General features: G+C 42.3%; 1 protein-coding gene across 1 annotated transcript in view; it reads right to left on the reverse strand.

Moving 5' to 3' along the window:
• Positions 1-14133, reverse strand: part of POLR3A (RNA polymerase III subunit A) — a 51864-nt gene that overhangs the window by 18085 nt on the left and 19646 nt on the right. Inside the window, exons 12-17 of the mRNA XM_019444709.2 lie at positions 10650-10719; positions 9879-10006; positions 9412-9550; positions 7978-8142; positions 4556-4728; positions 892-1003 (exon numbers count right to left, since the gene is read on the reverse strand). Coding sequence (XP_019300254.1) covers positions 892-1003; positions 4556-4728; positions 7978-8142; positions 9412-9550; positions 9879-10006; positions 10650-10719 — 787 coding nt within the window. The remainder of the gene's footprint in view (positions 1-891; positions 1004-4555; positions 4729-7977; positions 8143-9411; positions 9551-9878; positions 10007-10649; positions 10720-14133) is intronic.

Here is a 14133-nt window from a genome sequence, read left to right on the forward strand (position 1 = left end):
AAAAATTTAAAAAAAATTGGGGGGGCGCCTGGGTGGCTCAGTTGGTTGGGCGACCGACTTCGGCTCACGTCATGATCTCGCAGTTTGTGAGTTTGAGCCCTGCGTCGGGCTCTGTGCTAACAGCTCAGAGCCTGGAGCCTACTTCGGATTCTGTGTCTCCCCCTCTCTCTACCCCTACCCTGCTCACGCTCTGTGTCTCTCTGTCTCTCAATAATAAGCGTTAAAAAAATAAAAAAAAAATAGGAGTTAAATGTCTAAGATGTAAATAATTAAGTCTCTTTCTATACATATGATTTAAAAAGATATGCCCTGGGGCACCTGAGTGGCTCAGTTGGTTGAGCGTCCAACTTCAGCTCAGGTCATGATCTCACGGCTCATGGGTTCGAGTCCCATGTCGGGCTCTGTGCTGACAGCTCAGAGCCTGCAGCCTGCTTCAGATTCTGTGTCTCCTCTCTCTCAAAAATAAATATACATTAAAAAATTTTTTTTAATAAAAAAAGTATGCCTTTATATATATATATATATATATATATATATATTTTAATATGTACATATTTATATATTAAATATACATATATTTATTTTTCGAGAGAGACAGAGGACACGAGTGGGGTAGGGGTAGGGGTAGAGAGAGAGAGGAAAGAGAGAGAATCCCAGGCGGACTCCGTGCTAAGAGCATGGAGCCGGACACGGGGCTCTGACTTATAAACCTCGAGGATCATGACTTCAGCTGAAACCAAGAGTCGGATGCTTAACCAACAGATGCACCCAGGTGCCCCAAGACATACCCTTATAAATGAACGGTCTGAAATTACTCCTGCATTTTCTGGGAGAAAACCTGCCAGCCCATACAGAGAATGCAATGAGGGCAGTTGGTGGAGGAGCGCACACCTTTGGAGCCGCACAGAGCCATGGTGAGTGGGCTATTGCTCTTATCCAGTTCCCGGAGGCAGGCACTGCCCGCGTGGTCGCGGATCACAGATAGCTCCTTCAGGATCAGAGCCTGGAGGGAAAAAGCGAGGTGCATGAGGACTCTGCTGACTACCAACGTTCAACCTGACATTTAATGAAATCTGACAAAATTTAAGCCAGATGTCAGATTTCCAATAAAGGGTTTCAAGCTTTTGAAGATCAATATGCCTTATCTATAAAGACCCTAACCTTCCATGAGGAAGGAAAGGTTCCAAATCAGTGTTTAAGGTAAAAATGATTAGTAACGAAGTCTTGAAAAATCCTTTAAATGGCCCCTAAGGCAGAAAGTATAATATAGCATGTGTATAGCATCCTCTACAATATGTCTGTATACATATCGACTGTACATGCACATGTAGAGGCCTAAATACACTTAGGAACAGAAGCTACCATGTAGTATGTAGTAACGGAAAACTGTTTATGCTAATTCTAAAATTTACCTCTTATTTTTACTTTCCAAGCACACATGTGAATTCTCACAAGTTAAGCGTGTGATAAGGTGACTCTACAGGAATATTCTAGTCCATGAGCTCATCTACAAGGTGTCCTTTCTCAGCTCACAGAGAAGGTGCTAAATCAGTTACGAGTCATGGTTCCACTAAAAACAAATGCTGCTGGAGTCTCAAGTAAATTCCTAGGTAAGTGCCAGTGAGGAACATCCATTTCTCTCTCTCTCTCAAGACTCAGAGAGATTAATCAAAAAACTGCTAGAACTGATAACATGAATTCAGCAAAGTCGCAGGATATAAAATCAATTTACAGAAATTGGTTGCATTTCTATACACCAATAATGAAGCAGCAGAAAGAGGACTTGTTCTCATTGCAATTGCACCAAAACCCGTAAAATACCTAGGGATAAACCTAACCAAAGAAGTGAAAGATCTATACGTTGAAAACTATAGGAGACTTATGAAAGAAACTGAAGAAGACAATTCTGACAATTTTCCTTTTTGGAAAAACATTCCATGCTCATGGATCAGAAGAACAAATATTGTTAAACTTTGTTTATTTATTTTATTATTGTTAAATATCCAAAGCAATCCACATGTTCAATGCAATTCCTATCAAAATAACACCAGCATTCTTCACAGAGCTAGAACAAACAATTCTAAAATTTGTATGGAACCAGAAAAGACCCCAAATAGTAAAAGTAATGTTGAAAAAGAAAACCAAAGCTGGGGGCATCACAATTCTGGACTTCAGACTATATTACAAAGCTGTAATCATATGGTACTGGCACAAAAACAGACACATAGATCAATGGAACAGAATAGACAACCCAGAAGTGGACCCACAAACGTATGGCCAACTAATCTTCAACAAAGCAGGAAAGAATATCCAATGGAATAAAGACAATCTCTTCAACAAATGGTGTTGGGAACACTGGACAGCAACATGCAGAAGAATGAACCCAGACCACTTTCTTACCATACACAAAAACAAACTCAAAATGGATGAAAGACCTAAAAATAAGACAAAAAGCCATCAAAATCCTAGAGAAGAAAACAGGCAAAAGACCTCAGCCGCAGCAACTTCTTACTTGACAAAGGCAAGGTAAACAAAAGCAAAAATTAACTACCGGGACCTCATCAAGATAAAAAGCTTCTGCATAGTGAAGGAAACAATCAGCAAAACTGAAGGAATGGGCAACTGAAAGCAACTGAAGGAATGGGAGAAGATTATTTCCAAATGGCATACCAGATAAAGGGTTAGTATCGAAAATCTATAAAGAACTTATCAAATTCAATACCAAAAAACAAATAATCCAGTGAAGAAATGGGCAAAAGAAATGAATAGACACTTTTCCAAAGAAGACATCCAGATAGCTAAAAGACACATGAAAAGAAGCTCAACATCATTCATCATCAAGAAAATACAAATCAAAACCACAATGAGATACCACCTCACACCTGTCAGAATGGCTAAAATTAACAACTCGGGAAACAACAGATGTTAGCGAGGATGCAGAGAAAGGGGAACTGCTTTTGCACTGTTGATGGGAATGCAAACTGGTGCAGCCGCTCTGGAAAACAGTATGGAGGTTCCTAAAAAATTAAAAACAAAACTACCCTACAATCCAGCAAATGCACTACTAGGTATTTATCCAAAGGATACAAAAATGCTGATTCGAAGGCGCACATGCACCCCAATGCTTATTGCAGCACTACTGACAATAGTCAAAGTATGGAAAGCCCAAATGTCCATCGACTGATGACTGGATAAAGATGTGGTGTATATGTATGTATGTGTGTGTATGTACACACACATACATACATACGTACACACGATGGAAAATTACTTGGCAATCAAAAAGAATAAAATCTTTGCCATTTGCGACAACGTGGATGGAACTCGAGTGTATTATGCTAAGTGAAATAAGTCAGAGAAAGATAAAAATCGTATGATTTCACTCATTTGGAATTTAAGAAACAAAACAGATAAACATAGGCGAGGGGAAGCAAAAATAAGATAAGTAGAGCGAGGGAGACAAACCATAAGAGACTTAAATACAGAGAACAAACTGAGGATTGCTGGTGGGGTATTGGGTGAGGGGATGGGCTAAATGGGTGATGAGCATTAAGGAGGGTACTTGTTGGGATGAGTACTGGGTTTACATGTAAGTGATGAATCACTAAATTCTATGACTGAAATCATTACTACACTATATGCTAGCTAACTGGGATTTAAAAAGTAAAAAAATAAATGAAAAGACTCAGTGAGATTAAGAATGAGCTAATGGTGAATGGTGCCTACAACTCTGCTTTCTTCCTATTTCACAAAAAATTCATGTCATCAGAAAATTTCTTATTGCTTATCCATTTTTCCACACTTAGGTGAGTTAAAGCTCTGAGCCATGGGCTGCAGGGGAGACAGAAGAAAGCCAGGTGAAATCCTGGTGCAGTCAGACTGCTGACCCAGGCTGCCTGAGAGAATGCAGAGCTCCCAGAGGCTGGTCCTCATTCTGATTCTGACCCTTGCTCGGCACGTTCTCAGCTAACCTAGTTTCTAATGTGACAGGGGAAGCAGATAGGCATGTGATATGAATTTTCCCTCTTCTGTGCCCCAGTCTCTTTTGAAGACCATCCATTGATTTTTATTTTTTTAAAGATTTGATTTTTAAGTAATCTCTATATCCAATGTGGGGCTCAAACCTACAACCCTGAGATCAAGAGCTGCAGGCTCTACCGACCGAACCAGCTAGGTGCTCCTTCAAAGACCATCCGTTTAAAGAGCTGTGGTTGCCAGTCTCTACTCCAAAGATGCTAGAAATAGAAAGGGCACAAGCATGTGAGTACCAGCTACAGAAGGGGCCTAAGTGTGACGCTGGAACAAGAGCAGCCCCATGTGGTCAAGTGAACAGATGTCTGTTTTCACCACCTAGAACGTGAAAGCTGCTAGGGATGTAAAGGATCCGATTGAAGGCCCTCCCCTTGTTAAACGAGAACACACACACGCCGCACAGGGCTGACCTGGGGCTAAAGGCACTGCCTTTACTTCCTCCTCCCTCTGCTACCTTCTCTTTAGGCTTGCAGCACAGCCCTGTGGGCATGAAGTGGCTAACCCACCCAAGGAGCAGACTCACCTCTAGAGTCTCCTCAGCGGTGCAACCAGGCTGCTGCTGCAGCTTTCCTGTGTTTAGGGCTTCAATGTACTCATCACATTTTTTATAGCCAGCATTCAGCAACTCATACTTGGCCTTTAGCAACCCTTGACCAGGTGTGACGTCACCAATCCCGATGGAGAATCCACGGTTTGCTGCAGAATAGTCGGCAGGTAGAGCAGAAAGAGAGTGCCATGGATGTTAGTCAACCCACTATATACAAACCAGTTTATACCTTGAGAGAATATATCATGACCCAATTAAATAAAAATGTATCAGTCTGTAGAGAGTTACATCAAAATGACCAAGACTCACTGAATCCTGTCAGAGACGTTACAACCCAGTGGGGAGCAAGTACTCCCCCCAACTAACTATAATATACAGCAGACCAATATTAAATACCAAAAAGCAGCTGGACAAAGTCAGCAATGGAAAGCGAGCCATCTGACTTCTTGTTCTAAGACATCATCTCAGATACCTTTCTGCCCACACCCCCTTCCTTCTTCAGAAATCCTCCCCAAACACAGAAAAACCCCACCTTTGAGGGAACTACACATGGTCAATAATTCCAACGCTAACGTATGTAGAAAATGGGTGGATGAGAGGCACTTGGCTTAGCAGGGTGGGGAAGGGATACCTAAGAGTGGCTATGGAAATGAGGACCCATGAGTCTGGAAATGCTCAGAAACTATACTGCCAGCTTCTGCAGATGCTAGAGACAACGTATGTGTTGGAGATAAGGAAACCTGATAGAAAACCAGTATTTTCCTGTGGAAGATGAGAGTTTATGTCCCAGTATACGGAATTAGAGAGCTCTAGACTGAGGGATCCTAAGTGCAAACAGAGAGGGAGGACTGTAAAGCAGGGCATGAGGTCTGTATATACTATGACTGTGATTCATTAGTCCCTTTCCCTGGCCACATCCCAGAATCCTGAGAAGCAGGTCTCAACTTTGGGTGGGAGACTGAGAGCGGAAGTTATGTCCCTGCAGAAACCAAGCCTCCCTAGGGAAAAGTATTACTGACAGGGCTATTTGGTAGTTCCTCAATGAAAATGTTGCCTTGCAGCTCAATCAAGGGACTGAGAAGTCCATCAACCAACAGGCTCCATCCATTTCCAATCGGTGTTTGGTGTCTCACTCCCCAAAATATGAATGGATAGCCAGGGACCACCAGATTAAAAAAAAAAACATAACGTTTATTTGTTTTTCAGAGAGAGAGAGAGAGAGAGAGAGAGAGAGAGAGAGCGCGAGCACAAGTCGGGGAGGAGCAGAGAGAAGGAGACACAATCTGAAGCAGGCTCCAAGCTCCGAGCTATCAGCACAGAGTCCAACGCAGGGCTCGAACTGACAAAATGTGAGATCATGACCTGAGCCAAAGTCTGAGGCTTAACCAACTGAGCCAACCAGGCGCCCCTGGGACCACCAGACCTCTGAGGAAAGTCTTCAACATGAAAGACTAAAGACAACAAATGCACAGAAAAACAAAACTAAAGAGAAAATTCAGGGAGAATTTTCAGATAAATCTATGAAAAACATTGTCTCTGATAGAGAAGAGGTATCTGGAGATCAAGAACAGGAAGTCTTCAAACAAAAAAACAAACCCAAAAATCAAAATCTACCTGCAAATAAGAAACATGGAAAATATAGTTGGAAGTGAAATAAATGATAGTTAAAATAAAAAAAAAAAATCAATAGAGGAAATCACTTAAAATTTTTTTTAACTTTATTTTTGAGAGCGAGAACATGAATGGGGGAGGGGCAGAGAGCAACTGAGGGGAGAAGAGAAGAATCCCAAGCAGGCTCTGCAATGTCAGCACAGAGCCCAGGGGGAACTCATGAACTGTAAGATCATGACCTGAACCAAAACCAAGAGTTGGATGCATAACCAACTGAGCCACCCAGGTGCCCCGAGGAACTCACTTTTAATTTTTTATTTATGTATTTACTTTTGACAGAGAAAGAGAGAGAGAGAGAGGTGTGAGTGGGGGGAGGGGCAGAGAGAGAGGGAGACACAGAATCTGAAGCAGGCTCCAGGATCTGAGCTGTCAGCATAGAGCCCAACGTGGGGCTTGAACTCACGGACCATGAGATCATTACCTGAGCTGAAGTTGGCCCACTTTACTGACTAAACAGAGTTCGAGCAGGGGAGGGGCAGAGAGAGAGGGAGACACAGAATCCGAAGCAGTCTCCAGGCTCTGAGCTGTCAGCAGAGCCCGATGTGGGGCTCAAACTCACAAACTGTGAGATCATGACCTGAGCCGAAGTTGGCCACTTAATTGACTAAGCCACCCAGATGCCCCTCTAGGAAATCATTTTTAAAAGTTAAACTGAGGGGCACCTGACTTGCTCAGTCGGTTAAATGTCCTGACTCTTGCTTTCAGCTCAGGTCATGATCTCACAGTTCATGGGATTGAATCCCCCCTACTGGGCTCTTTGCTGACAGTGCTGGAGCCTGCTTGGGATTCTCTTTCTCCCTCTCTGCCTCTTCCCCCACCCAAATAAATAAACATTAAAAACAAAAAAAAGATAAAGTGAATCCAGAAACAAAGAAATGGACAACAGAGAAAAGAAGGTAAGAAAAATCACAGAGTCAATCTAGAAGCTCTACTTACAAAATGAACAAAAATTCCAAAAAGAACAGAGAAAGTTAAGGTGAGAAAATTATCAAACAAAAACAAAATTTCCACAACCAAAGGACACACGGAGGCAGATTAAGAGAGCTTACAGAGTGCCCAACACAATGAATGAAAAAAAGACACATACCAAGCGTCTACAGTGTGAACTTCCAGAACAAAGAGGATTTGCAAAGCTTCCAAAATAAAGACACATACAAAAGTTGAAAATAAGAATAGAAATACACTTTCACGGCAACTCTGTAGAGTAGAGCAGTACCTTCAAAATTCTGACGAAAAATAAAATTCAATCCAGAGCTCTATACCCAGCCAAACAATCGATCAAGTGTAAGGGTGGAAATGAAACGTTTTTGGGCACGCAAAAACCTGCACGTATGTGCAAGGAGAGAAGGGAAACACAGAGTAACCCAGCAGAGCTGAGCTGTGAGGGCCCAGAGGGCCATAGGTGGAGCGCAGGTACCTTGGAAGCAGCCTGCGGAGGGCCCTTGTCTAACAACCCTGTCTGACTGGCATCGCGGAGCTACTGGGCATTTTGAGAGAAGAATTCAAGAGCAAGTTCAAATCTGAAACCAGGCAAGTCAGTACTGAGCTGATCCCGTTCTGTAAGTCCCAAATGATTCAGCCTGGAGTAAGTCTCCTTTCCTATGTGCGGGTATGTGTGTGGCATGTGGGGGCTGGGGGAAGGAAACAAAGGTAAAAGAACAAGCTAACGCACAGCCCTGAAACCCGAGCAACCACCACCATACGCCGAGGACGCTGGAGATACTCACAGAGGTAGACAGGAGCCAGCCTGGCAAGCCGTGACATTGCATCGGCAGCTTCGTTCTGCCCCCAGTCTCGCAGCAAAATGTAAAAAATATTGTTCTTCGATCCTGATCCCAACGTTCCCTTGTCCATGCTGCCGCTCATCAACTCACTGTTCTGGATGGTAACGTCTGCAAGGACAGCAAAGATTGGGCACTTGAACAATTACTTACTACTCAGCCTCGTTCCAACGTGGGGCAGTGGAGAAAGCATGCTCCCATTATGAAAATTAAAGCAAAGCAAAGCAAAGCAAAGCAAAATTCTCTCAAAATTTTTTGAGGGGAAAAAGAGAGAAATCTAGGGACTTTTGAGAAGCATGAAAAGCCCAGTTATTTACCTTACAGTCCTAACTCTGAAATGTACTACAGGACCCTCATTTTCAACTGTGAACTATAAGTGACAGCACCGAGCACTTATCCTGTGTCACAGGGATGTTGTGAGCATCTGATGAAATCACATGCCACAAACTACTCCATAAACTGTAAAGCACTTTGTTATTCCCCCAAGATGATGAAAACTGATGACACCACCATGAAGAGCCTATACAACAAAATGGAATTACATTGAGAAGAAACAAAATACAATCTAAAACAAGGAAGCCAAAACACCTGAAAGACCAGAGGTGTGTTTTCAAAGCAAAGGCTCTAACCCTGAGAAAAATCGGTGCCCTTCAACACATTTACTCTTCATTACAAAACAGGAATCTTGACCTTCAGAGACTCTGTGGTTCAGTTCTTCAGCCCAGAGTCCTGGAGATCCATTTCTTGTCACAAGACCTTGCTAGCAAAGCCCATTCGAAGTCAGTGCCATCCAGAGGAGCCTGCTGGGGAGCTGCTGGTTAGCAGTCTGGGGTGAGCAAGGGAGCTCGCGTCAGAAAGGAAACGCTGGCTGAAAGGCACTGGTCTGTGGACTATACTTTGGGTTGAATTAGTCTGGATGACTCAGATGGCTTAACATTTATATCCTCTTGTGGTTACACCTGATCTTCGTGTTATAAGAAATAAGTTGACCAGGAGGCGATAGAAAAATAGTCCCATTATACTTTTAGACAATGAACACATTTTTTGGACATAAAATGATAAATTATATGCCTCATATGATGAGATACTTTCTTATGGCAAAAAAGGGGGGGGCAGAATAAAAGAAAGAAATTGCATTAATTTACAGACACTAGTCATCTAAAACACATCCAGAGAGGAACATTCTAATCACTGGATCATGTATCTACATGATCTCTCCTTTTTAGAGAAATTGGGAATCACAGCTGAGGAGACATACCAACTACACTTCCCTAAAGAATAAACTTCCTGCCTAAGAGAAACATTGGATTTGCTTGCTAAGTGAAGGCAGTCATTGGCCACCTGCTTTCTGCCCGCTCCCACCCTGCTGCTTTGACTCACAGGAATCGTTGACACAGAGATCTTCTCCTTTGCCACAGTACTGCTTTCCCTTGGTTCGGAGATTGGCCCTTACTGGATTGTCGTCACTAGGTCTGAGGATGACGCTGAATATCTGCTTTCCCGTCCACAGGGTGACAGGCTGAAGGAGGAAGAAAGTCACAACATCAGCTGGCTGAGCCTGGTCTGCAGAGTACTCACATGCAAACCTGTCCCTGACATGCCTGGCTCCCGCACAAAGCTTTACTGTCTTAAATGTATAGTTATTTGCATAGAGAGAGAAAGAAAATGCATGCGTACACATGGGGGAGGACAGAGAGAGGGGAGAGAGAATCCCAAGCAGGCTTTGCACTCTCAGTGCAGAGCCTGAGGCAGGGCTTGATCTCATAAACTATGAGATCATGACCCGAGCAGAAACCAAGAGTAAGATGTTTAACCGACTGAGCCACCCGGGTGCTCCCAGCACAAACCTTTAATATTGTAGGTGGTGGAAGGCGAACTTTAATTTTCTCATCCTTGCCAACTAATATTGAAGCAATGATTTGGCAGGCCTTGGCTCGGTCAAAGAAAGTGTCCTTAAGAGTGAGGAGATAGGCGCCTATGAATGTTGCAAACACCACAAAAAGAAATGGAGTGAATGTGCGAGACAATTACAAGGTTTAAATTTTATTTATTTTTTTACCTTAAAAAAGTTTATTTTTTTTGGGGGGGGGGAGGCACAAGCAGGGCAAGGGGCAGAGAGAGAGAGGGAGACACAATCTGAAGCAGGCTCCAGGCACTGAGCTGTCAGCACAGAACCCGACGTGGGGCTCAAACTCACCAACTGTGAGATCATGACCTGAGCCAAAGTCAGACGCCTAAGTGACTGAGCCACCCAGGCGCCCCAAAAGGTTTCGATTTTAAAAGGAATCTGGAATATTGTAAGGAGTGAGTTAAAACCTATAGGTGCTTGCTGGCTCCCTCTTCCACTAGAATCTAAGCTCCACAAGGGATTTTGACTCACTGTCCTATCTCCAGTGCTTAGAAAACTGTCTAGTGCACGTCAGGAGCTGAACAAATGCTTACTGATTCAATGAATAACCAGCCAATCCAAAATCTCTCAAGCAGATTCAGAATCAAACATAGTAAACAACAGAATTAAACACATGAAATTAAATCGCTTCTCAAGTTGCTACATGAATCACTGTGAATGAGAATCCTAGTGTTCCATAGTCTCCTTTCAAGTGAATTCATAAACACACCTGTTAGAAAGTCCTGAATAGCAGCAATCAGTGGTTCTCCATTTCTTGGTGTTACAAGATTTGCTTTCGTCTAAAGGAAAAACAAACACAACATGTTAGCCATTCTCGGACACTCTTTGGATTGCATGATGCAGTCCAAAGAACCGTACCACAAACGCTCTGAATTGTCACACATAAATAAAGAAGAGCAGGCGAGCAGAAAAGTGGGACTGAGAAATGGCAGCCAAGGCTCTCAATCCCAGCTGTCACTAGCTCCTTGCTCCTTCATCTGTTAAGAGGAGTCAAAACATACCTGCAACACTGAAGTCAGACGTTCCTGCCAACACTGAATACTGAGTGAAGCTTTGGATTCCTGTAAGAACTCTGTATGTGTAAGACTTCCTAGTTATTAATAAATTCACTTCTCCAAAGAAAATTCACTTCTATGAATGATAAATAGCACTGTTCTCTTTGAGGTCAATCAATTTCATACCTCTCCACAACGAGGGCAGAATTGTTGAACTCTTAATGAAGACAGTGAGTCCTAATGATAATCAATGACACAATTTAATGAAAATTTAATGAATGCCTACACTGAGCAAAAAGGGGTGCTAGCTGTCCAGTGCATAATTAACAAATTAAAAAAGATTCTGCGCATCAGAGTGCATATGCTCAAGTTTTGTTGTTGTTGTTGGGAAATAAGTGACATGTAAATTTGCTTAAATCATGATGTGGAGATGCTTATGTTATTTGTGGGTTGTCTAGGCAACCTCACCTGGAGTAAAAGGCCCTCCAAGGCAGAGACCTGTTCCTGCTTTATTGTGAACATTCACAGAACAAAGATCCTCCAATGAGGGCTGGAAGGTAATCGTTCATGCTTGTTTTCAAGAATCTCTCTGGGATGGGAAAGGGAGTGGTCTGGGGCTGAGCACGTGAAGCTGGGATTTGCATATTTTGTAAAAGTCTCCCCAGTAATTTGGGACCACATTCAGGCTAGAGCCCTACCTATTGAGACAGAACTGCTGAGTTGATACAGTTAGATGATAATTTTCTTACATGTAATTGAGGGGATTTGTCCTGATGGTAACAAAGATCTTCCATCCTGGCCTTAGAGCCTGTGTTTTTTTTTTGTTTTTTTTTTTGTTTTTTTTTAATTTTTTTTTCAACGTTTTTTTATTTATTTTTGGGACAGAGAGAGAGACAGAGCATGAACGGGGGAGGGGCAGAGAGAGAGGGAGACACAGAATCGGAAGCAGGCTCCAGGCTCTGAGCCATCAGCCCAGAGCCTGACGCGGGGCTCGAACTCACGGACCGCGAGATCGTGACCTGGCTGAAGTCGGACGCTTAACCGACTGTGCCACCCAGGCGCCCCTAAAGCCTGTGTTTTATTGTCATTTTTAACCAATGATATATGCTGTTATAACAAAATGGATCCTCAGTACCGAACTCATGGCTGAAGTCCAAGTAGTTGGCTACAGGCCATTATCTCTAGCAACTAGCTTACATAGCTGATATCACTAGCAACATTCTAATTATTACTTTTTTGTTACAAAAATAGTATGTTTTTTACAGAAAGTCTAAAAATATAGATAAGCGAAAAAAGCCAAAACGACAACAACAAAAAAACCCCACCCAGAATCCCAAAAAAACATCTCTGCATGGAACTGCCAAACCAAAAGAACTGCAGTTAAAACATTTTGGTATATAACCTTCCCAATTTCTGGCTATAAGCTTTTTTACAAACACGGAAACATCTATTTACCAAATGAAATAAGATCATGTCTTTCTTACACACAGCCTGCTTTTTAAATAAAAAATAAATCATAAGTAGCTTTATGCTGACAACAATACTACATCATCATTTTTAAGGGCCATGCAGGATTTTGTAGTACGAATGTGATGTGATTTAACCTAACCAACTTTTTTATTGGCGGACATTGCCTGCTTCTAATGTTTTATCATTACAAGTGATTTTGCAACTGGTTATTTCCTCTGGAGAGCTTACTAGAGTAAGAGTACAAGGTCAGAAAAAATGAGTGCACTGGTCAACGCACCATCTGACTGTGGGAGTGTGGATCTCACTCATGGCCATTGCCCTCCTCATCTTCTCTCTTGCTATCTCCCAATACAGAGCACAGCACTCCTCACAACTGCTACAAATACAAGGCTTAGGAGGAAACAGGCTAGCCTCTTGTTACCTCATGTATGATCACACCACAGGGTCTCTGTACCTGTTGGTCCTCTGCTTGGATTGATCTTTTGCTGACAACCACACTGCTCGTCAACTTCTTTTAGAACTTGCCTTGAGTGTTATCGTTCTAGTGGCCCTCTCAGACCATCCTCCATGAAACAGGACCCCTCTCATTTTCTTTCCTCCTTGTTGTGATTTATTCTTTTCTTCTCAGCACTTGCCACCACATGACCTATTTTATATTGGTTTATTCTCCACCTCTCCCCATTCGAATAAGGATAAAAGCAAGAATTTTGACTTTTTTCTTCTGTGTTGCCCTCCTAGGAGAGTACTTGGTGGCACACAGTAGGTACTCATTAAGCATCAACCGAATCACTTAAAAAGGCTGAGGGGTCTGAAGAAATAACTCGGAAGAAAGACTCCAAATTCACAAAGATGGCCCTTAAGGGATTTGTCCTCATAGCAACAAACAGGGAAAACACCCTAAATTTTCAGGAGAAGGTAGGTGAATCATGGTGTGCTAAGCTTGTGAAATACTGTGAAGCCATTATAATCAATAATTATGAAAACTTTACAACAAACGTGAGCATTTATAACATGTTAAGTAGATAAAAGCAAAACCAAGGCTACTAAAAACCATGACTGCCACCATCTAAGTTCGTGGATAAGCAACAAACAGATAAAAATAAGGGTGCCTGGGTGGCTCAGTCGGTTGAGCATCCAAATCTTGATCTTGGCTCAGGTCACGATCTCACGGTTGTGAAATCGGGCCCTATGTCAGGCTCCACACTGACAGTGGAGTGTGCTTGGGATTCTCTCTCTCCCTCTCTGTCTGCCACCCCTCCATTCTTTCTCTCTCAAATAAATAAACAACAAAAAAAGACATGGAGATAAAGAAAAAAGAGATGTGATGTGTAAAAACCTCACCTTATTTAAATAACTCCATTACACAACAATGTTTGAATAAGTAAGAAACTGATGTTCTAAAAAAACTGAAATTACCCGCATGAATTTCTTAGTATTAAGTGTGTGTACAAAAGAAGTAACACATCAAATACTTTACTAGAAAAGATGTCGACTTTAGGCATGAAAAACCGAGGCACAGGCCATGAATGCAGCCACTCGTTCCTGTCCCCACCAAATCCTCATGTACTTTTAATAGATCTGCTTACAGAACTTAACAGCCTTCACTTTAGAATCGATACTAACATCCTACCCCAAAAGAGATGAAAAACACTCTATCAGAAATGGTAAGAAGTGTTTTGTGGGTAGAAACACTAACAACCACAGCCAAATCTACTCATAACAAGAAAA

Source organism: Panthera pardus, unplaced genomic scaffold, assembly GCF_024362965.1.
Source record: "Panthera pardus isolate Hobbes unplaced genomic scaffold, ASM2436296v1 HiC_scaffold_22, whole genome shotgun sequence".
Lineage (NCBI taxonomy): Eukaryota > Metazoa > Chordata > Mammalia > Carnivora > Felidae > Panthera > Panthera pardus.